Raw genomic sequence first — 27,995 nt, 5'->3', positions numbered from 1 at the left:
GGCCGAGCCCCGCAGAAAGCTCCCCGCAGCTGCAGCCGTGGTTTGTCCGGAGCTTGCTTCCTAGTACCTGGGACAGTCCATCCAGAACTTTCTGCTTCGTATCAAATCAGCACATAATTTGCGTCGGTTAATTAAAATATTAATCCACTAAAACAGAACTGCCTCAGGTTTCACTCTAGGGGGCCCTTAGGGGCATTATGCCATTTGGATCAGTGTTGGTGCTGGTTATGCTGGGAAATGCGGACTGATCTTTCCCTGCATTCTAGGAATTGCAGATTGTTTCTATACTTCTAGTCCAGTTATAGATCAAGGAAGAACTGTGTTTTATATATGTTAGTTTTCCTGTAGTGGATTGTCTAAAACAGAGCTTATATTTCATTTATACCAGGCTCATGATGTGGGGTTAGTTCTACATTTGGGAAAACATTTCTAATTAAAGATGATCAGGTGAACCTTGACAACTATTAGGTCACCGTTAGTAATACTCTTGAGTTTTGTTTTTTGTTTTTTTAATTTTGATATCAGGATTATAATTTAAATATTTGAATAGAAACTAATACAAAGGATGATTTGACATATTCCAAGATAAGGAACTTCTAATAATAACTGCTTCTAGAAATACAGCTTACCCAAATGCTATTTATACCGGTTCTTGATCCAAAATAATGGCTTGAAAGACCCTCACTAAGGGAGAGTGTTTTTTTCTTATGTTTTTCTCTTTGCTCCGAGGAAGAACTTTGAGCTGTTCATTTTTTTTAAATTTATTTATTTATTTATTTTTGGCTGTGTTGGGTCTTCGTTGCTGCACGTGGCCTTTCTCTAGTTGTGGCGAGCGGGGGCTACTTTTAGTTGCAGTGCGCGGGCTTCTCATTGCAGTGGCTTCTCTTGTTGTGGAGCACGGGCTCAGTAGTTGTGGCTTGTGGGCTCTAGAGCGCAGGCTCAGTAGTTGTGGTGCACGGGCTTAGTTGCTCTGCGGCATATGGTATCTTCCCGGACCAGGGCTCGAACACGTGTCCCCTGCATTGGCAGGCAGATTCTTAACCACTGCACCAGGGAAGTCCCTGGGCTGTTCATTTCTATTGAATTATGTCCTTTATTTTGTACTTTGTTCCTAATTACTCCCATTGTCATGATGGTGCAGATCAGCAGCTGTACAACGGACGCAGAGGTTAAAGGATTTTCCCAAGTGTTTAAAGCCCTTATTAAGAATTTATGCCCAGAAGTCACCGCTGACTGTCATCCTTTCCATCTTCTCAAAGGGGCACAAAGACAAAAACAAAAGGCAGGCTGCTGTGCTTTAAGACTGTTGAAACATTCAAGGAGAGTGAAACTATCAATTAAAAGCATAGAAAAAAAACCAATACAACTTGAGCGCCTGTTTATTATAAAGATTCGTGAGCCTAGAACTTTTTCAGAAGTTCAACTAAACATTAATCTTTAAGGTAAATTATCATTAATTGCAGGCTTTTGGGAAAGAATTTGATACTCACTTTGGGAGAGGAGGCTCTAAGCTCCCTGGCATGAAGCTCCAGGACTTCTGCACCGTCACCAGCTCGCTGCTCGGGAGGATGAGCAGGGGCTCGAAGGCACCGGGGAACCTGAAGGAGCTCTCGCCCTGGATGAGCAGCTTCAGGGCCGAATTCCTGAGGGATGCGCTCGAGGTTCCTGGTGAGTTAATAACCTCGGGGGCGGCGGAGGCAGCAGGGTGCTTTGAGGAGAGTCGTGCCGGAGCGGGGACTTCTGATTCTAAGATGGTGAAATCGGGATCTTGACGGTTTTCTTTTTTTAAAAAGAATTTTAAATTCCACCTACTTTTCATCATTAGGAAAATCTGTAATTACTATGAATAGTACGCTTACTAAATGTCTAGTGATATTCCCGGTGAAGACAAGTGCTCAGACGTCCACCTACTAATAACGGTAGCTGGTCATGTCCTCTGAACCTACCCACGCATTGCCCCTGAATAACTTTTCTTCAGAAATAAAATACAGGCAACCTCAGAGATGCTGCGGGTTCAGTTCCAGACCACCGCAGCAGAACAAATTAAAGCAGGTGGTTTCCCAGTGCGCATAAAAGTTATGTCTACAGTATACTGTAGTCCGTTAACGTGCGGTAGCATCGTATCTTCAAAGCAATGTACGTACCTGAATTAAAAAACACTTTATTGCTAGAAAATGCTAACCGTCTCCTGACAACTCAGGGTTGCCACAGACCTTCCATTTGTAAGAACCGCAGCATCTGAGAAGTGCAGTAAAACGCGGTGTGCCTGCACACTGCTTTGTGGGGTGTGCGCTGGTCCCACCTAAAGCGGCGAGCTGATGGCACACGACGTGCCGGCAGGAGGGACGCTCGTGGCACCGAGGACCCGCCCTGTCTTCACCGTGGGATTTGCCAGACCAAGTGTTTCACTGTGGTCGCTTAGGTCCTTATTCCAGTGGGGAGAAAGGCATTCGGAGGAACACTTTCCTTTGTTATTATTAACAGCTGCGCATCACATACCATGCGTTTCAAGAAAACCACCGAAAATGGAGCCTCCTGACATGCAGCTTGACTCTGCTGGCAACAGCACAGGTGCTCGCCCGGGGCGCTGCCGTCCCTGTTCGCCTTTGTCTGCGCCACCCGAATGGGAAGCGTGTCCGCTAGCCTGTCAAGCCGAGAAACGGCAGCGTTTGAAAGAACGCGTCCAGTGAAAACTTTGCGTTAAAGCTTCTCTCCTGTTAGACCAGGGGGTGTGCTTTACGTGCAGGGTGCAGCCTCTGAGTCAGGCTTCTGTGGTTTGTCCCAGGTCAGTACGACGGCAGAGGGAAGCCGGTGCCCGAGTACCACGCCCACATCGCCGGCTTCGACGAGCGGGTAGGTGCTGGGCGTCAGCCAGCTCCTCAGGTTCGAGGAGAGACGGTTCACTCCCCATGCTGGTCTCAAGTGCACGGGGTTCTCTGAGGGTTGTGTTGCAGGTTTTCTGATGGGAATTTACTGACCTTAATATAATGTTTCCAGTCTTTCAACATCAGTCATGTTTAAGGACCTAGTAAACTCGAAGAATAAACTGTGTGTGTGTGTGTGTGTGTGTGTGTGTGTGTGTGTGTCTGTTTCAAACGTACGAGTCTTAAGTGCCTGTAGCAAGTGGGCATGTCGTGTGTGGCTTGTTCCTGAGGACGCATGTTTATAAGCACTTAACTTGTCACTGGGAACCTGGCACCTCTTGGCACTGCAGCCGGGCGGGAACAGGGGCCGGGAGACTCGGTGCCCTCGCTTGTCCTTTGCTCTGTTGCCCGCCTGTGTCCCTGGAGGGCGTGCCCCAGGCCTCGCCCCCCCTCTGGTGATGAGACCCGGGCCCACCTCGGTCTCTCAGCTGCGCCCGAAAATGCTGCTTCCTTTGACCTTTGAAGGTGCGAGTGATGCCCTCGCTCAGGAGACCGACGCGCATCGTGGTCCGCGGGCACGACGAGCGGGAGTACCCCTTCCTGGTGAAGGGCGGGGAGGACCTGCGGCAGGACCAGCGCGTCCTCCAGCTGCTCCAGGTCATGAACGGGCTGCTTGCCCGCGACGCTGCCTGTGGCCAGCGGGGCCTGCAGGTGACGACCTACCGCGTGGTGCCCATGACCTCCAGGTGCGCAGGGCCCCCTGCGGGCGATGGGGACGCGGGGTCACAGGACCGGAAGCGCCTGCTTGGTTTTGGGGAAGGGGAGGGGGCGTCCCGTGACGGTTGGGGTTCTAGGTGTCATGGGACAGAGGCCAACAGCCCAGACGCTGCTCAGCCCGTGATGTTCATCCTCGTGGAGAGAGTGAGGGAAGAACTGTGTTCGAGAGAAGCGAGGGCAGGGGTGTTCATGACTGTTCTCTCCTTCCAGGTTGGGGCTAATTGAATGGATCGAAAGCACCTGCACCTTGAAGGAGCTCCTTCTGAGCAGCATGTCACGGGAGGAGAAGGCGGCCTACACCAGGTGACCTGGGGTCCCAGGGCCCTGCCCCGGCCCTGCCCGGCCACCACAGCTCACAGGTCACCTCCCCGGGCGGGGCTCCTCCACCCTGCCTCCAGGGACCTGAATTTTCAGGCCCTTTCATTGGCGCCCTTGGCCGCAGCCTGGCCTGTACTTTAATCTGCCACTTGATGGGTGAACAAAGGAAATGGAGTCCAGGGTTCTAAACAGTAGTTGCATATATTTTATTACAATTTTTTAAAAAGGATTAACTTTGGGGAAAAAAAGAAGACTCTCTGAAGAAAATAAAAAGTAAGGTTAGCAGCTGACATTTAATTATACATTTTCTGTGGCACTATTCTCAGTTCTTAATGTGTATGAAGTCATTTATTTCTTACAAAAACCAACAAGGTGAGTATTGTTGTCACCTCTCTACAGACGAGGCAGCTGAGGCCGGAGAGGTGAGGCTACCCCAGCATGTAGGGGGTGCAGGTGGGTGCGTAGTTCCAGGTCATGATACAGGGGCTTTCTATTTTTCTTTATCCTTTTTTATTTTCCAGGTTTCCTATGATGAACATGTTATTTTTCAATCAGGAAGTTTTTTAAAAAAATTTGTTCCTTGTTTCTGTAAAGAAAAATAAGGACAGCATGGCGTACCGCCGTTTTGAAGCAGGGGTTGGCACGTTTGGGGGACCAGCGTTAGGCTGGCGGGCGAGGCGACGGTCATCAGTAGCCTCAGGGCCCACGCCTCCTCGCTGGACCCCGCTCCTCCCTGAGAGCACCTGCGTGGGGGCGGCGTTCTCCTCGGGCACACTCTTACTCCTGGGTGAGAGCTGCTACGCAGGGCAGTGTTGAGCAACGTCTAATTCCGTTCATTTGAGTCTTCTGCCTGAAGTTGTCCCTGCTGCCACGAGTCCCCCCCTCGCTTGTGCTTGTGCTGACGCACAGGGGGCCCGAGCCACTCGCACAGGCGGCCTTCCCGGTTCCCACGGCCCCCGCCCCCCGCCCCCCGCTTGTGAGGTGGGAGAGTGTGAAAGGCATCTGGCAAACATAGGTGTCCAAGGAGTATAAAGTGCTTTTCACATATGGAATTGCAGACAGTACTTCCCACTACCTTTTTAAAACAAGGCACTTCCAGCCCCCATTCCTAAGATCATTGCTGTTTTTTTGTTAATTTACATGTTGCAGTTTTCCAATCTAAAGACTTTTATCCAGTTGAAACTAGGAGAGAAGTTAGATGGAAATGGAGTGGTCTCTTTGTGAAATTAACTTAGTAGCATCTCAGAAAAGATTCACCTTATTAAGGGATTTAACTACTAAGTAACATGTTGTGAAGTTGTTCTATCTTTAGTGATTATTATTATTTTTTTTTTAAGGAAAACTTGTTAAAACTTTTGGTGCAAACCCAAGAGTGGGTAAACGTACAAGTAACAGTGTCTCGACCTGTCCACACACTGCCTTTGCCTGGGAAGCGTTACTGAAAACAAGCTTTTCAAATTCAATTCAAATCCATCATCATTTAAGAAGATAACTTTTTGGCACTTACTATGGATTTTGTCTGTGTCTGCATACTGGAAATGGTTAAAAAAAAAACAACATGGCAGTGTTTAATGACAAAAGCAGACAGGCTGTCTTCAACAAGTAGCTTGTGGTCATTTTGTTTCTTTAGTGACGTACCTGCTTTAAACAAGTTGCATGTGGTGCTGTCCTGCTGCGAGGGGTCCCGCCCAGGGTCAGGCGTGTGGGACCATATGCCTGCATCGTCAGCCCATCATGTTCCTGTGTGTGAAGTGGGACATTTATTGTATCTGGTGGTTCTACGCCTGAACTTTTGCACAGGGGATAGCCGTGGTTCTTGAGGAGTGATTAAGAATGGATAACGGTGTGTTGAAATCCTAGACCCAGAGCAGCAGAGTTCAGTGTTAATATTCAATATGATTCAAGTCGTGTTTATTCTCCCCGACTCTTCACTCCTTTTCAGTGAATTCCTGGTGATGTTTGCCTCTGAAATCAGTGACCCTAGACATCCTCCTAATGCTGATTCTCTTTCCCTACTTGTTAGTGACCCCCGGGCACCAGCGTCTGAGTATAGAGATTGGCTGAGGAGGATGTCGGGAAGGTGTGACCCCGGGGCCTACGCGCTCATGTTCAAGTATGTGTTGTACCGACCAGTTCGTTCTTCTCAAGGTTGCGTATTCACTTTTGTTTCTGAGAAAGCTTTGCCTCAGATCGTCAAAATCTAGTTATCTGGTATTCGAGCTTCACTATAACAAAGAGCTTTAAATTTCAAGTCGTGAGAAGCTCTAATCAGACATTTCCCATTATTAAATCATAGGGAGGCCAGTCGCACTGAGACAGTCACATCTTTTAGAAGAAGAGAGAGTCAAGTGCCGGCCTATCTCCTAAAGTAAGAGTGTTTCCGACTTTGCTCACGGGGGCTGGGGGGTGGGGGCGGGGGCAGAGGCCACACGACTGTGCCCCTGCAGGCGGGCCTTCCTGAAGATGAGCACCGGCCCCGAGGCCTTCCTGGCTCTCCGCAGCCACTTTGCCAGCTCCCACGCACTCCTGTGCATCAGCCACTGGATCCTGGGCATCGGAGACAGGCATCTGAACAACTTGATGGTGAGCTTGGAGACGGGCGGCGTGATTGGGATCGACTTCGGACATGCGTTCGGATCAGCCACCCAGGTGAGTGTGCCCTTCTCTGCTCTGGGCTGGAGTTGCCCTTGGGCTTCGCGACCCCTCTGGAAACAGTCGGTTTGCATGGTCGTTGAAGTTGTCATTCTTGGGGAGAGGGAAAATCTCAGCTTTGTTTCAGCCTTGTGCAGACAGGTTGTGGAAGGTGTGCTGATAGATTAATTAGGTAATCAGAGCTAAGAGAAACGTGTTCCTGTAGAAAGGTCGGAGGTTCTATGAAGCCCCGTCATGAAAACATCCTGCGGGGATGTGAAGCACACCCTCCCTGACATCAAGCTCCGAGTCTCCGTCTCCGTGGCTGTGTCATTGCTCCTGGGCACAGTGACTTCACATCTGTGTGGCAGGAGCTGGTGTGCTCCCCACGCGTGAGCGACAGCCATGGAAGGGCCCTCCCTCGCGTCCACTGCTTCTCACACGTCCTTTTCTCTGTAGTTTCTGCCGGTCCCTGAGCTGATGCCTTTCCGTCTGACTCGCCAGTTTATCACCCTGATGCTACCACTGAAAGAAACGGGGCTCGTGGGCAGCACCATGGTGTGTGCGCTGAGGGCTTTCCGCTCGCGCCCAGACCTGCTCACCACTGCCATGGACGTGTTTGTGAAGGAGCCGTCCTTTGACTGGAAGGTGCGGTGGTCTCTTCGCACTTTGTGCCTTTGTTACAGCATGCCTGTGATTGACCCGCATCTCCTGTTAGCTGGTGGGAATGTGTCATGTTGTGTTTACTAAAATACTTACTGTTTTGTACAGCACTTTCTCAGAATGAACATTTGGGATCATTTGGCTTGGCTTGAAAATCAGATGAGACGTTCCTTTTATTTGTAGGAAACTGACTTGAGAGTATTTTTAACCCTTTGGTGATGGTGGGTTTGGTTTCTCTGAGACAAGTTTTAGTTTAAAATCCGTTCCACACAAGGTCTTCCTTGATCATAAAGACAGATAGTGCTTTCTTAAATCTCAAGGGTTCTTCACGATACTGCCCCCCAAAAGGGAGCATAGCAATGGTACCCTCCACAGGGAGGGATGCGTTAAGCCTAAGGGTAAGACCCTCACGGTCGTGGTCACTGTTATTTGTGCTGCCGTGAGAGTTTGCATAAAAAGCTGCGGCGCCCTCCCCAGTTAGAGATTCTGTTTAAGATCATTACTTGTTGAATCTGTGTGAATGGGATCATATATACTGTTAAGCAGAGAAAAAAAATCATGTTCCTTTCCTTTAGAATTTTGAACAGAAAATGCTAAGAAAAGGAGGATCATGGATTCAAGAAGTAAATGTAACTGAAAAAAACTGGTATCCCCGGCAGAAGATACATCACGCTAAGAGAAAGTTAGCAGGTGCCAATCCAGCAGTTATTACCTGGTAAGACGTTATTTGTGGAAGAAACAAGCACACGCCAACACGCTGGCATTTCGGAAGAATCACTGAACACCATATGTTTATCCTCGGCCAGTGGTGTCGGCACTGACAGATGGAGGGCCATGGCCTGAGGAGGCCGGCCTCTCCACCGCCCTGCGAGGTCCTAACTCTGGAGCCCCTCCCAGGCTGCCTGGGGCCCCTGCACCGCATTCCTACACTGTTGCCTGAATATCTTTACCTGCACGAGGAGGTTTAGGTTTTAAACTTGCTCTTGTCCTTTTTCAGGACAGATGGGACCTGGGTGGCACAGCCCCGAGGGGCGGAGAGCACAGTGGCGGCTCACTAACCAGTGTGCAGATGGGGTCACCTTTAACTTCGCTTTCGCGTCTTTCTGGTTGAGGTCTAAAACAAACAGGAATGTGTAGAAATGATTCACAAGAAGGAAAAAAAGTTGGACTTTCCCATTAATTAACAGTAAAAGGCTGTCTGTGGTCAGTTGTTTTTTGACAAAGGTGCCAAGACCATTCGGTGGTCTTTCCAACAAATGGCAAAGGAATGAGGGTGGAGCCTCCACCTCCCACCACATACAAAGTTAATTCAAAGTGGATCAAAGACCTAACTGTAAGAGCTAAAGCTATAAAATACTTAGGAAGAAACACAGGGGTAAATCTTTAGGACCTGGGATTTGGCAGTGACATTTGGCACTCTTAAGTATAACAGTAAAAGCACAAACAAGAAAAGGAAGAAACAGATAAATTCATCAAAATTGAAAACTTTTGTGCTTACCCTCAGGAAAATAAAAATACAGAATGGGAGAAAACATTTGAAAGTCATACAGCTGCTAAGGGACTTGTGTATAGAATACATAAAAGACTTATAGCTGAATAATAAAAAGACCACCCAATTAAAAAATGACCAAAGTACCTGAACAGACATTGCTCTAAAGAAGATACACAAATGGCCAATAAGCACATGGAAAGATGCTGACCATCATTAGTCATCAGATAAAGGGAAGTGGATTCCACTTCACACCCACTAGGATTGTTGGAATCAAAAAATGGAATATAGCGAGTTGTTGGTGAGGGCTGGAGAAGTCGGAGCCCTCGGGTGTTCCTGCTGGGAAGGTAAAATGGTGCAGCCACTCTGGGGAGGTGCGGCAGTTCCTCAAAGAGTTAGACGTGGGGTACCGTAGGGCCCCACGTTCCATTCCGGGTACTGACCCAAGCGAAGTAAAAGTGAGTCCACACAAACACGTGAAGACAGGCGTGCCCAGCATCCATCATGTTCTGTTTTCCTGCAGATCGAATCTCTTGGCTTTAAGGTCATGAGCAACAGAAAATATTCTGCGTGGTGAGAGGGAACGTCTGGTTTGGACAGGAAAAATAATGCGTGGTTTGTGTCTTCATGTTTGTTTAATCTTTTTTCCAGTGATGAGTTACTTCTGGGCCATGAGAAGGTGCCTGCCTTTGAGCATTACATCGCTGTAGCACAAGGAAGCAGGGATCACAACATTCGTGCCCAGGAGCCAGGCAGTGGACTTTCAGAAGAGGCCCAGGTGAAGTGCTTGCTTGACCAGGCAACAGACCCCAACATCCTCGGCAGAACTTGGGAAGGGTGGGAGCCCTGGATGTGAGGTCCCGGGGAGTCAGCAGAGCAAGGGCATGCGTGTGGAGAGAGTGTCCTGAACTTCGATCCAAGCAATCAGTGGGCTCATCATCCCGAAGCACCGGAGTTGTGTGGCGAGTTTAATCAAGGTTGTGATGAAGACGTGAATGCTGGCGTGGGTGAGTGGCTAGGCCGTAATCAAAGGTTAGGTCAGAGTCAGAATGGATGTAGAAGGACAGGCTCGTGCAAGCACCGAACCAAGACCGTAGCAGACCGCGAGTGCTCTGAGCGGACCGGGAGCTGTGGTGGTTCACTGTGCACCTGAGCGTTCTGCGACCGTGCCTGACGGCGCCGTGGAAGTCACACCCAGAAGACTTTGTCCCGGAGGCTTTGTGAGAGTCATATTAGCAGCACAGGAATAAGAACAGGTCAGGCTATGATTATGGCTTATTATATTTAGAAATGATTGTACTTGACGTTTTAGGATATTTTTGTAGGTTTTTTCCTTTCACATTTTTCTCTTCTAGTTTTGACATTTTACGATAGAACTGTTCTCTAGAAGAGAAAGTATTTAGGAGAGAGAAAAACCTTGGTCTTAGCACTCACTTTTGCTACTCTGATCACAACGGGAAGGTGGACGAAAGAGCTTTGCATCCCAGACTCAGGAAAGCTTCAGAAATTCCAAGTATGAAAGTAGGGATAGCACTAAGCATTCCAGTTCTAGGAAAATAAAAGAAATCCCTGTTTGAAATGAACCCTTATTTGGAGATAAAACATGCATTCTAGAGCGGCCAGATCAAGTTACAGAAACAGCTTCCTCTCCACTCAGAGAGCCTCTGTCCCCACCCCAGTCGTCCCCACCTGGAGCCGATTTCAGGTTGGCTTTGAGCTTTTTGTTACTGTTTTTTCAAACATTTCTAGTTAGAAACTCTTGTATGATTTTAGGAAATAGTAAATCTTAAGACTAAGGAACATTAAAAGTTTTTTTCCTGAAGTAGTATATAGCTTTTATGCAGTTTCACAAGCAAACATTTCATCTTATAATTATTTCATTCTATTACTTGACAAACTTATTCTGATAGATACAGGTTGAATGCATTATGGCATTAATAAAAAACGTTTATGGGGACTTCCCCAGTGGTCCAGTGGTTAAGATTCCATGCTTCCACTGCACGGGGCGCAGGTTCGATCCCTGGTCGGGGAACTGAGACATCCAGCATGCTGCGCAGCGTGGCTGAAACATTTAAAGAAAAAAAACCAAAACATTCCAAGTTCCCTTAGGACGGGACGCCTTCACATAGCTTCTAATCGACAAAATAAAATCGTGGGGAAAGAGTAAAGATGTAAACTTTAAACACTTTCTAAAATAAAAATTATTCCATCAACTTGCAAGAATTTTTGAAGTGATGTTTATTAACTAATGACCAGTAACTTCCACTAAGATAGATATTTTTGAACTTTGGAATATTGTCTGTATATTAAAGTGACAACACAGCTGTGGGGGTTGTACTTACTCTCTTTGAACATCATGAAATTGAAGAATTTAAGGACTGGCTTTTTAAAAAAGCAAAGGCCATTGGGATTTTGATAGGGATTGCACTGAATCTGTAGATTGCTTCAGGTAGTTTTGCTATTTAACAATATTAAGGCTTCCAGTCCATGAACACAGTGTCTTTCCTTTTATTTGTCTTTCTTCCAGCAGTGTTTTGTAATTTTTACTAGTTTTTGATGTTTCTACTTTTTGGTTTCCTTGTTTAAATTTATTCTGAGGTATTTTATTCTTTTGGATGCTGCTGTGTATTTGTAGATATTATGTATTTACACAGTTTCCCAGTTTCCTTTTCGGATTGTCATCGCTGGTGTAGAGGAACACAACTGCCTTTGTGTGGTGATCTTTTCTCTTGAAACTTTGCTGGATTAATTTATTAGCTCTAGTACTTATTTTGCGTATCCTTGGGACTTTTCATATATAGGATCATGTTGTCTGTGATAGAGAGAGCTTTACTTCTGCTTTTCCAATTTGAATATCTTTTCTTTTTTCTTGCCTGATTGCTCTGGCTAGCACATCCAGTACAGTGTTGAGTAGCAGGGGTGAAAGTGGGCGTCCTTGTCTTGTTTCTGATCTCAGGGGAACGTTTTCATCTTTCACCAGTGAGTATGATGTCATCTGTGGGTTTTCAGCAATGTCCTTTGTCATGCTGAGGAAGTTCCCTTCTAGTCTTAGTTTGCTGTGTGTTTTGATTGTGAAATGGTGTTGAATTTTGTCAAATACTTTTTTGCATTAGTTGAGATGAACCTGTGTTTTTTCTCCTTTGTCTATTAAAGTTGTATATTACAACAATTGATACTAGATTTTTTAAAAAATTTATTTTATTTTACTTATTTTTGGCTGCGTTGGGTCTTCGTTGCTGCACACGGGCTATTCTCTGGTTGTGGTGAGCGGGGGCTACTCTTTGTTGCAGAGCATGGGCTCTAGGCGCGTGGGCTTCAGTAGTTGTGGCACGTGGGCTCAGTAGTTGTGGCTCGCGGGCTCTAGAGCGCAGGCTCAGTAGTTGTGGCGCACAGGCTTAGTTGCTCCACGGCATGTGGGATCTTTCCAGGCCAGGGCTCGAACCCGCATCCCCTGCATTGGCAGGCGGATTCTTAACCACTGTGCCACCAGGGAAGCCCGATACTAGATGTTGAATCACCCTTGCAGTGCTGGGACAAATCCCACCTGGCCATGGTGAGAAATCCTTTTACTCTGAGGTTGGATTCCATTTCCTAGTATTTTGTTGAGGATTTTTGCGTCAGTGTCCATAAAGGTTATTAGTCTGTAATTCTCTTATGGAGCCTCTGTCTGGCTTTGGTATCAGGGTAATGCTGGGTTCATAGAACGAGTTTGGGAGTGTTCCCTTCTCTGGTATTTTCTGGAAGAGTTTGAGAAGGATTGGTGTTAATTCTTCTTTCAGGGTTTGGTACAATTCACCAGTAAAGCCATCCTTTTCTTTTGGGGAGGTTTTTTCTATTCCTGATGAAGTCTCTTGTTGCAGATCTCTTCAGATTTTCTGTTTCTTAAGTCAGTTTTGGTAATTTATGTTTCTAGGAACTTTTGATAAGTTGGCATTTTTATTTCTGTATAGTAGATGATGTTCCCACTTTCATTTTTTTTTTAAAGGTAAAGCTATTTTAATTTTATTTATTTATTTATTTATTTATGGCTGTGTTGGGTCTCCATTCCTGTGCAAGGGCTTTCTCCAGTTGCAGCAAGCGGGGGCCACTCTTCATCGCGGTGCGCGGGCCTCTCACTATCGTGGCCTCTCCTGTTGCGGAGCACAGGCTCCAGACGCGCAGGCTCAGTAATTGTGGCTCACGGGCCTAGCCGCTCCGCGGCATGCGGGATCCTCCCAGACCAGGGCCCGAACCCGCGTCCCCTGCACTGGCAGGCAGACTCTCAACCACTGCGCCACCAGGGAAGCCCCCACTTTCATTTTTGATATTAGTTATTTGAGTTTTTTTTTTTTTTTTTCTGAATCAGTCTGGAAAGAGGTGTGTCAATTTTGTTGAGCTCTTCGAAGAACCAGTGTTTGGTTTTGTTGCATCTCTTTTTCTGTGCTGTTTTATCTGTGCTTCTCATCTTGACTGTTTTCTCAGTTTACTGGTATTGAGTTGAGTTTGCTCTTCCTTTCCTTAGTTCCTAAAGGTGTAGCATTAGGTTACTCATTTGCAATCTTTCTTTTTTAATGTAGGCACTAAAGTGTGATGAAATGAAATTTATATTTTAAGGCAGGACGAGAAAGATTTAAAAATTCTCCCTCTGTGTTTGTCCGGGTCTCCTCCCTCCCCCCCTAATGTGCAGTGTGCGTCTCATTACACATTAACCAGAGCTCCTCAAAGGCGGAGCGGCCACTCAACCACAAAGATCACTTTTTCCTTTCCTTCTGACGCTAGCAGTGTTAACTTCTTGAAAGAACAGCGTTCTTTCCCAGCTCTGTAGGGGGTCATGGTGACATGCTGCTCCTTTGTACGTGCTTACCTGGACTATGTATTGTGGTGAAGCTTCTATAAAATACCAGTATGTCATTTTTATATACATGATCCTTTGTCTCAAAAATGTCTGACTGTGCCTTGGATTTCTAAACAGGCAGAACAGTTCTCAAAATCCTCAGTTCGGCTTGAATAAAGTTCCCTTTTTTCTTTCTTCATTTGATTGTTAATTGAATTTTTGTCAACAAGTCTGACCATTGTTTTTGCTACATTCCTTAAGTTTTGGTATACTGTGTTTTTGTTTTCCTTTGTCTCAAAGTGTTTTCTAATTTTCCTCGTGATTTCATTTTTGATTTGGTTGTTTTAAGACTATGTTGTTTAATTTCCACATATTTGGAATCTTTCACTTTTCCTTCTTTATGGATCTCTAGCTTTATTGCATTTGGTTAGAGAAGATACTTCGTAAGATGTTAATCTTTTTTCGTGTATGGAGACTTGTTTGGTGGCCTAACCTGTGGTCTGTCCTGGAGAACGTTCCGGTGCACTGAGAGCGGTGTGCTCTGCGGTCGTGGCTGGAGTGTTCTGTGTGGGTCTGTTAGGTCTGGCTGGTGGGTGGGGTTCGAGTCCTCTGTTTCCTTATTCTCCTGTCTAGATGTTCTGTGTGCCCATTATTGCAATTGGGGTGTTGAGGTCTCCAGCTGTTAATTGTAGGTCTCTTTCTCCCTTCAGTTCTGTCAAGGTTTGCTTCCTATATTTTGGGGGGGGGGCCTGCTGTTTGGTGTGTGTATCTTTATAATTGTGATGTCTTTTTGATGGAGTGACTTTGTTATCAGTATATAATGCCCCTCTTTGGTCTCTTGTAACGAGTTTTTACTTAGAGTCTATTTCCGGATACTAGTAGCCATGCTGGCTTTCTTTTTTTGTTTTGTTTTCATTTTATTTTATTATTTTTTAAAACATCTTTATTAGAGTATAATTGCTTTACAGTGGTGTGTTTGTTAGTTTCTGCTTTATAACAAAGTGAATCAGCTATACATATCATGCCAGCTTTCTACTGGTTATTAATGCATGGAAAATATGTTTCCATACTTTCAATCTGTTTGTGACTTTGGCTCTAAAATGAGTCACTTGTAGATAGTATATAATTGGCTTATGCTTTTATAATCCATTTTGCCAATACCTCTGGTGAATTTAATCTACTCAAATATAAAGCGACTTCTAAATTAGGGAGTACCTATTTCTATCTTATTTCCATTTATTTTCTACGAGTTTCATCTTTTTCCCCCAATTTCTTCCAAAACTGTTTTCTTTTGTGTTTGATTTGGTTTTGCTAATGTATCATTTCAGTTCCCACCTTGTTTCCTTTCTGTGTGTTTTTAAGTTTTTTCTTAGTGGTTATTCTGATGACTACAATTAACATCCTGAATTGATGACAGTATAGTTTGAATCGATACTTGGTTTCAACAGCTCTCAAAAACCCTGCTCCTATACAGCTCTGTCCTCTCCCCCACTTTATGCTGTTATTGTTGCCATCACAAATTACATCTTAGAATACTGTATCCCCATTAACATTAGGTTTATAGTTACAGTTTTATGCACTTGTCTTTTAAGTCATATAAATAAAAAGAGGAGTAACACACCAAGATTTATTTATATAGTTACCTTTACCATTGTTTCTTCGTAAGCCTTGTAATTTTTTGTTGAACACCGGACATTCTGAATACCATAACCCAGTAACTCTGGAAATCACTTTTTCCTCCCTCCCCAGGGTTTGCTGTTGTTTCTCGAGGGCTGCAGTTGTTCACTTTTTAAATGGCTTTTAGAAACTCTTTTCGGAAAGAGTGTACTCCTTGTCGTGTGTGATCGACAGAATCTCTGTTCCACCGTTTCAGCGGTGAGCCAATGACAGAGATTTCCTTAAACACCCAGCACCAAAAAGATCTCCTCCCACACTCTGCAGGTTGGTTTTGGGCTGCTCCTTCAGCGCTCAGCGGGGCTGCCTGCAACTCCCCTCCAGCTTTCACCTTGGAGCCCAAGGAGTGGTGCAAGTCTCAGTGTTGTCAGTTCTCTTCTGAGCTCGTGTCAGGGTTTGGCGTGCAAATGCACTAGGGAGCCCTTTGAAGCCCTTATTCCCCCAAGGACCCTCCTCCATAGCCTCCTCCCATCTCGGTTGCTGGTTCTGTCTGCTGCTTGCCCCATCTGCCCATGGATAGCATGGGTAGTCTTCAAATGCTTTTGATTCGTGCCTCCTGGAAGTGGCCGGAGCTGAAAGAGCAAAGCAAAGGGAAGGCTCTGTCCCAGCCCCTCAGGTCACTACCAGACAGGTCAAATGCACAACCACAGCTTTAGAAGCGTAAGGTCCATATGGCCATCCCCATCCCTTGTGCCCAGAACCGGCAAGCCACGCCAGGAGCATGGTCACTGCTGGAAGCTGGGAGGTGGGGTGGCAGGCAAGTTCAGAACAGTGCTACAGCACTCACCGAGTTTTCCCAGCATCTTTCCCCTGGTTTCTGTAAGTATCTGATTTGAGTCCAGCATTCCAAAGAAGTTGATTCTGCCATTATTTTGCCACCTTATTGATAGCTTCAGTGGCGGTACTAATTCTCAGAGAGCCCTACTCTGCCATTCTCCATGACATCGCGCAGATGATCTTCTTTGACTCATGGTTGTCAGGAACTTCTAGAGTTCCTGTGTGTAACTACTATTTGCAGATCCCTGGGCAAGGCACAAACATGCACTGTATGAGAGGCCAACCACAAGGACTTTCCAACTGAGAAGGGAAGGTAATATTTGTATATAAAGATCCGCAATGTACAGTGAGAAAAACAGCACCTCAAGGGCGCTAGGAAAAGGCTGCCTGTGACCAGGCCCAGAGGGTCAGGAGTTACTATCTGGAATAACTCGCTTAAACAGCACTGCTTGATACCCACTTTGTGCAGTGATGGAAATGTTCTAAATCTGTTCAATATGGCAGCCACATGTGGCCATCAAGCCCTTTAGATGTGGCTAATGTGACTGAACACCTGAATTTTAAGTTATTTAAATTATAGTTGATTCTTGTTACTCACCTTAGTGATGTTCTGTAACGTCAACACAGACACTGAACTGGCGAATACTGAACCAGTGCTCCAGGGGGAAATAATTTAGATTATTGGGGGCCTCTGGTCACAATAGTTTCATCGACTGATCAGTATATAACCTTGTTTTATGTGTCGTGCTATGTATTACATTCCTAGGACTGACTGACTTTATAACTGGAAGTTTGTACCTTTTGACCACTCACCCATTTTGCCCATCCCTCGATCCCCACCTCTGACAACCACAAATCTGTGTTTGACCTATGAGTTTGTTTTGTTTCGTTTTACGTGCCACATATAAGTGAGGTCATACGGTTATTTGTCTTTCCACGTCTGACTTATTTCACTTAGTGTAATGCCCTCAAGGTCCATCCGTGTTGTCACAAATGGCAAGATTTCCTTTTTAATAGCTGAATAATATTCATACACACAATTTCCCCTGCTATCCGAAAGTAGAGGTTCCTGTGAAAACTTTCCTAAGCAAAATGGTATAAAGAGAAGAGCATCCCCCGGTTTTCCGAAGTTCAAATTATGCCACTTTTACAAAAGTCCTACATTAGTACCTGTTTTCACTAACCAAAAGAAATCCAAAGAAGATTTTCGCCTTTATGAAAAAAGCCATTACTGTACTGATGTTAAGTCTTTTGTAAAAGCAAAGTGGTATAATGCAGACTTTTGGGAAGCAGGGAGCACCTGTACCACTTCTTCTTTATCCATCTGTCCACTGATGGACATTCCATGTGTTGGCTATTGTAAGTAATGCTACGATAAACACGGGGGTGTGCACATCTTTCCAAGTGAACGTTTTATTTCCTTTTAATAACTACCCAGAATTGAATTGCTGGATCGTATGGTCGTTCTGTTTTTAGTTATTTGAGGAACCTCCACACTGTTTTCCACAGCGGCTGCACCAGTTTACATTCCCACCAGCCGTGCACGAGGGTTCCCTCTGCAATACAACTTTAAATTGTATTGTTTGTTCTTTTGCTGTTGAATTGTATGAGTTCGTTACATATTTTGGATGTTAGCCCCTGATCAAATATATAATTTGCAAATAATTTCTCCCATTTGGGAGGTTGCCTCTTTTTTTGGTGATGCTTTCCTTTGCTGTGCAGAGGCTTTTTAGTTTAATGTAGTTCCACTTGTTTATTTTTGCTTTTGTCGCTAAATCCAAGACTGCTGTCAAGGAGCTTACCATCTATGTTTTCTTTTAAGTGTTTTACGGTTTTAGGTCTTAATATTTGAGTATTCAATCTACTTCAAGTTAATTTTTGTGAGTGGCATAAGATAGGTGTCCAGTTTCATTTTTCTCATGTGTTTGTTAACTACTTTTCTCAACACTATTGTTGAAAAGACTTTGCTTTTCCCATTGGACATTCTCGGCTCCCTTATCAAATATTAGTTGACCATATATGTGGGGGGTTAATTCTGAGGTCGCTATTCTGCTCCACTGGTCTGTGTGTCTCTTTTTATGCCAGTCCCATAGTGTTTTACTTACTATTGCTTTCTAGTACACTTTGAAGTCAGGAAGTGTGATACATCTGGCTTTTTCCTTCTCATGACTGCTTTCACTATTTGGGGTCTTTTGTGGTTTCCTACAAATTTTAGGATCATCTTTTCCTTTTTCTGTGAAAAATGCCATTGAGATTTGTATAGAGATTGCATTGAATGAATGGATGGCTTTGGGTACCATGGAAATTCTAATGATATTAACTCTTGTGAATGATGAACATAGGATGTCCCTCCACTTGTTTGTGTCTTCTTCGGTTTCTTTCAGCAAAGTTATAGTTTTCACTGTACATCTTTCACTTCCTTGGTTAAATTTACTCCTAGGCATTTTATTGTTTTTGATGTTTCATTCTCAGTGTATAGAAATGAAGCTTATTTCTATGTATTGATTTTTATATCTTGCAAATTTACTGAATTCATTTATTATATCAATAGTTTCTAAAGTTGAGTTTGTGGGATTTTTTAACAGGTAAGATTATATCACCTGCAAACAGTGATAATTTTGCTGTTCTCTTTCAGATTTGGATAGCTTTTCTTGGTCTTGCTTGATTCCTCTAGCTAGGACTGCTAGTAGTGTGTTGAACAATTTGTGAGAGTGAATACCCTTGTCTTGTTACTGATCTTAGAGTAACGGCTTTGATTTTTTTTAATTCATTGAGCATAATTTTAGCTGTGGGTTTATTGCATATGGCTTTTGTTAGGTTGAGGTATTTTCCTTCTGCCCCCAATATGCTGAAGCTTTTTACTATTATAAAAAGATGCTATATTTTGTTAAGTGCGTTATCTACCTCTGTTGAGACGATCGCGTGACTGTTACCTTTCATTCTGTTAATGCGGTTTTATCACATTTATTGATTTGTGTATGTTGAACCAGCCCTGTATCCTAGGGAAAACTCTCACTCGATCATGCTTTATAACCCTTTTAATAAGTTCTTGAATTTGGTTTGCTAATATTTTGTTGAGGAATTTTGCATCTGTGTTCATCAGGAATATTAGTCTAGAGTTCTCTTTTCTTGAAGTGTCCTTATCTGGCTATGGTATCAGAGCAATGCTGGCCTCGTAGAATGTGTTTGAAAGTGCTCCCTGCGCTTCAGATTTTCAGAAGCGTTTGAGAATGGTAGGTGTTAATTCTTCACTAAACGTTTGGTAGAATTCTCCAATGAAACCATCTGGTCCTGGTGTTTTTTCTGTATTGGGAGATTTCTGATTACTCATACAAGCTCCTTACTCACTATTGGCTTGTTCAGACTTTTTCTTTTTGGTTCACTCTTGATAAGTTGAATCAATCTAGGAACTTACCCATTTCTTCTAGGTTGCCCAATTTGTTGGTGTATACTTGTTTTTAGTAGTCCCTTATGATCCTGTGTATTTCTTTAGTGTCCATTGGAATTTCTTCTCTTACATTTCTGATTTTGAGTCTTCTCCCTTTTTTCTTAGTTTCACTTAGGGTTTGTCAATTTTGTTTTTCTTTTTGGAAAACCAGCCCTTATTGTTATTGATCTTTTCTATCATTTTACTGGTTACTATTTCTTTTATTTTGGCTGTAATCTTTATTATTTCCTTCCTTCTGCTAACTTTGCACTTAATTTATTCTTTTTCTAGTTCTTTAAGGTATAAAAGTTGTACTGTTTATTAGTGATCTTAAAGTGTTAATATATGCATTTTAAACTAAACTTCCCTCACTGAACTGCTTTTGCAGTGCCCCATAGGTTTGGGTATGCTGTGTTTCCATTTTCATTTGTTTTGAGATAATCTTTGTTCAGGAGTGTGGTTTAGTTTCTACATATTTCTAGATTTTTCAGCTTTTCTCATGTTTTCGATTTCTAGTTTCATACCATGGTGGTCAGAAAACATACTTCGTATGATTTCAGTCATCATAGATTTTCTAAGACTTGTTTTATGCCCTGTCACATGATCTGTCCTTGAGAGGGTACCATGTGCCATTGATAAGAATGTATCCTGCTGCTGTTGGATGGAATATTCTATAAGTATCTATTAGGTCCATTTGGTTTAATGTTTGGTTCAAGTCCATCATTTCCTTGTTGACTTTCTTTCTGGGTCATCTATCCTTTGTTCAAAGTGTGGTATTGAGGTCTCCTACGATTATTGTATTATTGTCTGGTTTCCCTTCATTTCTGTTAGTATTTGCTTAACATATTCAGGTCCTCCCATGCTGGGTGCATATATACTTTATACTTATGATTGTTATATCTACTTGATGGATTGATCTCTTTACAGCATTTATAATGATGACCTTCTTTGATTCTTGCTACCATTTTTGTCATAAAGTAAGTGTGTTTTGTCTGATAAGAGTATAGATACCCTTGTTTTCTTTTGGTTTCCACTTGCACAGAATACTTTTTCCTGTCCTGTCACTTTGAGTCTACGTGCATCCTGAAGGCTCAAGTGGGTCTCTTGTAGGCAGCATATAGTTGGGTCTTTTTAAAAATATATCCAGCCACTCGGTGCCTTTTGATTGGTGAGTTCAACCCATTTGCATTTAGAGTATTTGTTGATATGTAAGGACTTAACTCCTGCCACCTTAACATTTGCTTTCTGGTTGATTTGTATTTCTGTTGCTTCTCTCCTGGCGCCCGCCCCGCCCCCCCCCCCCCACAACCCCGCCCTGTCTCTGCCTACCTTTGTAAATTTGTTATTCTCTGTGGTGGTATATTCTGTTTCCCCTTTCTTCCTTTGTCTTTTATGGTTACCATGGGGCCTACATAAAACATCTCAGAGGTAGAACAGTACACTTTAAGCTGATACCAATGACTGGAATCAAGATGCTGAACTAGGAGGACACAGAGCTCCCCTCCCGTCGTGAACACATCAAAAATACGTCTGCATGTGGAACAACTATCACTTAAAACCAGCTGGAGACTGGCAGAAAGACTCCTGTGCAACCCGAGTCTGTAAGAAAGATCCACATGGATTCTTCAGGGGGGAAGGGCAGAGAAGTGATCAGGTGAAGACCTCTGCCCGTGGGAGGGGACTCCTCAGAGGAAAAGGGAGATTTACTCGGGCAGACACCCTCCCTGGGGAGTGAGAAGTTGGAGCCACATATTGGGTGCCCAGCCCTGGGGTCCGACAAAAGGAAGACGAGCCTCCTTGGCTGGTTGGAAGGCTGTGGGAAGCCTGGACCCTGCTGGCAAGGAGTGCGTGAATGTTTACTGGCTCCCAAAGCTGGGCAGAGAGGGCAGACGACTGAAATGGCACTGCTGGCTGACTGGCTTCCCGTGACCAACCCAGTGTGCACCCCAGCCTGAGCCAAGCTAACACCCCGGCGCCATTTGCCTTGTGTTGCAGCTCCACAGTGGAGTGAGAGCTGCCATGACCAAGGAGGACGCCTGGCCACAAACTGCTGTGGTGGCTCAAACCCTAAGTGGCACCTGAGAAGGGAAGGGGCAGCCATTACCGGCAATTGCACAAGGCAGTGCATCAGACGCAGGCCAGGTCTCTGACGGCAGCCAGACCACACACCCCATGCCCTGACCCGTGCCAAACGCCTCCCCCCCAACCAGCCCCTCTTAGTCCAGCACTGGTCCCCTCCGGGACTGAGGGTACCAGTACTGGGAGGGGAAAGAGCACTCAGTGGGAACTGAGCCAGTTCAGGCCTCACCTCACACCTGGCTCTGGCTCCAGCGCCTCCGTCTCAAGCCCCACCACCTACCAGATTGATAGCTGCTCGCACACCCTGAGCGAGTACGTGGCTTGCGTTCCAGTCCAATTCAGCTCTCCCACCAAAGCCACTGGACACACACAGACCGTACCAGGGGCGCTGCCCACGTAAAGACACCTCTTCAGGACTGCTGCAGGTGACTGTTTCACCTAATTTAACAGAGACAGAGAAAGATGAGCAAAATGAGCAGAGGAATTTTCTCAACTGAAAGAGCAAGAATTCAACGCATCAGGAACAAGAATGCTAACAGAGATGAGTTCAAGATGGCAGAGGAGAAGGACGTGCACTCACTGTCTCTCACGAGAGCACCAGAATCACAACTAACTGCTGAACAGTCATCGACAGGAAGATGAACTCACCAAAAAAGATACCCCACATCCAAAGACAAAGGAGAAGCCGCAATGAGACGGTAGGAGGGGCGCAATCACAGCAAAATCAAATCCCATAACTGCTGGATGGGCAACTCAAAAACTGGAGAACACTTATACCACAGAAGTCCACCCAGTGGAGTGAAGGTTCTGAGCCCCACGTCAGGCTTCCCAATCTGGGGGTCCAGCACCAGGAGGAGGATTTCCCAGATAATCAGACTTAGAAGGCTAGCGGGATTTGATTGCAGGACTTCAGCAGGACTGAGGGAAACAGACTCCACTCGTGAAGGGCACACACAAAGTAGTGTGTGCATCGGGACCCCAGGGGAAGGAGCAGTGACCCTGTAGGAGACTGAACCAGACCTACCTGCAAGTGTTGGAGGGTCTCCTGCAGAGGCGGGGGGGGGGGGGTGGCTGTGGCTCACCGTGGGGACAAGGCCACTGGCAGCACAAGTTCTGGGAACTACTCCTTGGTGTGAGCCCTCCCAGAGTCCGCCATTAGCCCCACCAAAAAGCCTGTAGGCTCCAGTGCTGGGTCACCTCAGGCCAAACAACCAACAGGGCGGGAACTCAGCCCCACCCATCAGCAGACAGGTGGATTAAAGTTTTACTGAGCTCTGCCCACCAGAGCAACCCCCAGCTCTACCTATCACCAGCCCCTCCCATCAGGAAGCTTGCACAAGCCTCTTAGAGAGCATCATCCACCAGAGGGCAAACAGCAGAAGCAAGAAGAACTACAATCCTCCAGCCTGTGGAACGAAAACCACATTCACAGAAAGACAGACAAGATAAAAAGGCAGAGGACTATATACCAGATGAAAGAACAAGCTAAAACACCAGAAAAACAACTAAATGAAGTGGAGCTAGGCATCCTTCCAGAAAAAGAATTCAGAATAATGATAGTGAAGGTGATCCAGGACCTCGGAAAAAGAATGGAGGCAAAGATGGAGAAGATGCAAGAAATGTTTAACAAAGACCTAGAAGAATTAAAGAACAAACGAAGAGGAACAATACAACAACGGAAATGAAAAATATACTAGAAGGAATCAATAGCAGACTAACTGAGGCAGAAGAAAGGATAAGTGACCTGGAAGACAGAATGGTGGAAATCACTGCCGCAGAACAGAGAAAAAAGAATGAGAAGGAATGACAGCCTGAGAGACCTCTAGGACAACAATAAACGTACCGATATTCACATTATAGGGGTTCCAGAGGAGGAGAGAGAGAGAGAGAGAAAGAACCTGAGAAAATATTTGAAGAGATTATAGTCGAAAACTTCCCTAACTTGGGAAAGGAAAAAGCCACCCAAGTCCAGGAAGCGCAGAGAGTCCCAGGCAGGACTAACCCAAAGAGAAACATGCTGAGACACACAGTAATCAGATTGACAAGAATTAAAGACAAAGAAAAATTATTAAAAGCAACAAGGGGAAAACGACAAATAACATACAAGGGAAGTCCCATAAGGTTACCGCCTGATTTCTCAGCAGAAACTCTACAAGCCAGAAGGGAGTGGCAGGATACATTTAAAGTGATGAAAGGGAAGAACCTACAACCAAGATTACTCGGCAGTGATTTCATTCAAATTTGATGGAGAAATCAGAAGCTTTACAGACAAGCAAAAGCTAAAAGAATTCAGCATCACCAAACCAGCTCTACAACAAATGCTAAAGGAACTTCTCTAAGTGGGAAACACAAGAGAAGAAAAGGACCTACAAAAACAAACCCAAAACAATGAAGAAAATGGTAATAGGAACATACATATCGATAATTACCTTAAGTGTGAATGGATTAAATGCTCCAACCAAAAGACACAGGCTTGCTGAATGGATACAAAAACAAGACCCATATATATGCTGTCTACAAGAGACCCACATCAGACCTAGGGACACATACAGACTGAACGTGAGGGTATGGAAAAAGATATTCCAGGCAAACGGACATCAAAAGAAAGCTGGAGTAGGAATACTCATATCAGATAAAATAGACTTCAAAATAAGGAATGTTACAAGAGACGAGGAAGGACACTACATAATGATCAAGGGATCAATCCAAGAAGAAAACATAACAATTATAAATATATATGCACCCAACATAGGAGCACCTCAATACATAAAGCAAATGCTAACAGCTATAAAAGAGAAAATCGACAGTAACACAGTAATAGTGGGTGACTTTAACACCTCACTTACACCAATGGACAGAAAATTAATAAGGAAACACAAGCTTTAAATGACACAACAGACCAGATAGATTTAATTGATATTTATAGGGCAGTCTATCCAAAACCAGCAGATTACACTTTCTTCTCAAGTGCACAAGGAACATTCTCCAGGATAGATCACATCTTGTGCCAAAAATAAGCCTCGATGAATTTAAGAAAATTGAAATAATATCAAGCATCTTTTCTGACCACAGTGCTATGAGATTAGTAATCAATTACAGGGGAAAAAAAACATAAAAAACACAAACACATGGAGGCTGAACAATATGTTACTAAATAACCAAGAAATCACTGAAGAAATCAAAGAGAAAATCAAAAAATACCTAGAGACAAATGACAATGGAAACATGGCAACCCAAAACCTATGGGATGCAACAAAAGCAGTTCTAAGAGGGAAGTTTATAGCAATACAAGCCTACCTCAAGAAACAAGAAAAATCTCATTAACAATCTAACATTACACCTAAAGGAAGTAGGGAAAGAACAAATAAAACCCAAAGTTAGTAGAAGGAAAGAAATCATAAAGATCAGAGCAGAAATACATGAAATAGAAACAAAACAATAGCAAAGACCAATAAAACTAAAAGCTGGTTCTTTGAGAAGATAAAGTTGATAAACCTTTAGCCAGACTCATCAAGAAGAAGAGGGAGAGGACTCATCAATAAAATTACAAAGGAAAAAGGAGAAGTTACAACAGACACCGCAGAAATACAAAGCATCCTAAGAGACTACTATGAGCAACTCTATGCCAATAAAATGGACAACCTGGAAGAAATGGACAAATCCTTAGGAAGGTATAACCTTCCAAGACTGAACGAGGAAGAAATAGAAAATATGAACAGACCAATCACAAGTAATGAAGGTGAAACTGTGATTAAAGATCTTCCAACAAACAAAAGTTCAGGACCAGATGGCTTCACAGGTGAATTCTAGCAAACATTTAGAGAAGAGCTAACACCCATCCTTCTCAAACTCTTCCAAAAAATTGCAGAGGAAGGAACACTCCCAAACTCATTCTACGAGGCCACCATCACCCCGATACCAAAGCCAGATAAAGATACTACAAGAAAAGAAAATTACAGACCAGTATCACCGATGAATATAGATGCAAAAATCCTCAACAAAATACTAGCAAACAGAATCCAACAACACATTAAAAGGATCATACACCATGATCAAGTGGAATTTATCCCAGGGAGGCAAGGATTCTTCAATATACTCAATCAATGTGATACATCATATCAACAAATTGAAGAATAAAAACCATATGATCATCTCAGTAGATGCGGGAAAAGCTTGTAACAAAATTCAACACCCATTTACGATAAAAACTCTCCAGAAAGTGGGCACAGAGGGAACCTACCTCAACATAATAAAGGCCACACACGACAAACCCACAGCAAACATCATTCTCAATGGTGAAAAACTGAAAGCATTTCCTCTAAGATCAGGAACAAGACAAGGATGTCCACTCTCGCCACTCTTATTCAACATAGTTTTGGAAGTCCTAGCCACGGCAATCAGAGAAGAAAAAGAAATGAAAAGAATCCAAATTGGAAAAGAAGAAGTAAAACTGTCACTGTTTGCAGATGACATGATTTTATACGTAGAGAGTCCTAAAGATGCCACCAGAAAACTAGTAGAGCTAATCAATGAATTTGGTAAAGTTGCAGGATACAAAATTAATGCACAGAAATCTCTTGCATCCCTATACACTAACAACGAAAGATCAGATAGGGAAATTAAGGAAACAATCCTATTCACCATTGCAACAAAAAGAATAAAATACCTAGGAATAAACCTACCTAAGGAGGTAAAAGACCTGTACTCAGAAAACTGTAAGACACTGATGAAAGAAATCAAAGATGACACGGGTGGAGAGATATACCATGTTCTTGGATTGGAAGAATCAATATTGTGAAAATGACTATACTACCCACAGCAATCTACAGATTCAGTGCAATCCCTATCAAATTATCAATGGCTTTTTTTTTTTTTTTAACAGAACTACAACAAAAAAAATCTTAAAATTTGTATGGAGACACAAGAGACCCCGAATAACCAAAGCAGTCTTGAGGGGAAAAAACGGAGCTGGAAGAATAAGACTTCCTAACTTCAGACTATACTACAAAGCTACAGTAATCAAGACAATATGGTACTGGCACAAAAACAGAAATACAGATCAATGGAACAGGATAGAAAGCCCAGAGATACACCCACACACCTATGGTCAACTAATCTATGACAGAGGAGACAAGGATATACAAAGGAGAAAAGACAGCCTCTTGTATAAGTGGTGCTGGGAAAACTGCAAGATCTTTTTTGACCCACCTCCTAGAGTAATGGATATAAAACCAAAAATAGACAAATGGTACCTAATGAAGCTTAAAATCTTTTCCACAGCAAAGGAAACTATAAACAAGAGAAAAAGACAGCCCTAAGAACGGGAGAAAATATCTGCAAACGAATCAACGGACAAAGCATTAACCTCCAAAGTATATACACAGCTCATGAAGCTCAATATTAAAAAAACAAACATCCCAATTAAAAAAAATGGGCAGAAGACCTAAATAGAGATTTCTCCAAAGACATACACATGGCCAAGAGGCACATGAAAAGCTGCTCAATGCCACTAATTATTAGAGAAATGCAAATGAAAACTACAGTGAGGTATCACCTCACACCAGTTAGAATGGGCATCATCAGAAAATCTACAAACAACAAATGCTGGAGAGGGTGTGGAGAAAAGGGAACCCTCTTGCACTGTTGGTGGGAATGTAAATTGATACAGCCACTATGGAGAACAGTATGGAGGTTCCTTAAAAAACTAAAAATAGAACTACCATATGACACAGCAATCCCACTACTGGGCATATACCCAGGGAAAACCATAATTCAAAAAGACACATGCATGCCAATGTTCACTGCAGCAGTATTTACAATAGTCGGGTCATGGAAGCAACCTAACTGCCCATCGACGGCAAATGGATAAGAAAGTTGTGGTACGTATATACAATGGAATATTACTCAGCCCTAAAAAGGAACGAAATTGGGTCATTTGTAGAGATGTGGATGGACCTAGAGACTGTCATACAGAGTGAAGTAAGTAAGTCAGAAAGAGCAAAACAAATACTGTATAGGATCACATATATGTGGAATCTAGAAAAATGGTACAGATGAACCGGTTTGCAAGGCAGAAATAGAGACACAGATGTAGAGAACAAACGTATGGACACCAAGGGGGGAAAGCGGGGTGGGTGTGGTGGTGGGATGAACTGGGAGATTGGGATTGACATATATACACTAGTATGTATAAAACAGAAAACCAATAAAAAAAAAGAATGCTAACTGAATTAGGAAAAAGAAGAGATGAACACAATTTTAAGGAACTAGAAAATCATTTTAAAAAATGAGAAATTAGGGCTTCCCTGGTGGCGCAGTGGTTGAGAGTCTGCCTGCCAATGCAGGGGACACGGGTTTGAGCCCTGGTCTGGGAGGATCCCACATGCCGCGGAGCAACTGGGGCCCGTGAGCCACAATTACTGAGCCTGCGCGTCTGGAGCTTGTGCACCGCAGCAAGAGAGGCCGCGATAGTGAGAGGCCCGT

At 43.9% G+C, this 27,995-nt stretch overlaps 1 protein-coding gene and 1 long non-coding RNA gene across 15 annotated transcripts in view; one reads left to right on the top strand and one right to left on the bottom strand.

Moving 5' to 3' along the window:
• The window catches only part of PRKDC (protein kinase, DNA-activated, catalytic subunit), a 151,327-nt gene extending 140,362 nt beyond the window's left edge, over window positions 1-10,965 (top strand). For 11 of the 14 annotated variants that reach the window (XM_082433897.1, XM_082433904.1, XM_082433898.1 and 8 more), the window contains exons 77-86: window positions 1,464-1,668; window positions 2,786-2,853; window positions 3,390-3,610; window positions 3,852-3,944; window positions 5,983-6,072; window positions 6,256-6,327; window positions 6,407-6,608; window positions 7,050-7,238; window positions 7,829-7,968; window positions 9,394-10,965. In XM_082433897.1, coding sequence (XP_082290023.1) covers window positions 1,464-1,668; window positions 2,786-2,853; window positions 3,390-3,610; window positions 3,852-3,944; window positions 5,983-6,072; window positions 6,256-6,327; window positions 6,407-6,608; window positions 7,050-7,238; window positions 7,829-7,968; window positions 9,394-9,598 — 1,485 coding nt within the window. In that variant the 3' untranslated portion in view covers window positions 9,599-10,965. The other 3 variants (XM_082433905.1, XR_014255729.1, XM_082433895.1) reach the window with 3 other exon arrangements.
• LOC309647021 lies at window positions 10,957-26,694 on the bottom strand. Its single transcript, XR_014255735.1, has 2 exons — window positions 21,793-26,694; window positions 10,957-15,801 (listed from the first exon to the last, which is right to left on the bottom strand). It is a non-coding gene; the product is annotated as an uncharacterized lncRNA (long non-coding RNA).
• Window positions 26,695-27,995: the final 1,301 nt, after the last annotated feature.

Source organism: Balaenoptera physalus, assembly GCF_965194825.1.
Source record: "Balaenoptera physalus genome assembly, chromosome: 17".
NCBI lineage: Eukaryota > Metazoa > Chordata > Mammalia > Artiodactyla > Balaenopteridae > Balaenoptera > Balaenoptera physalus.
The sequence above is the reverse complement of the archived record's forward strand: the minus strand, read 5'-3'. Positions and strand labels throughout refer to the sequence as shown.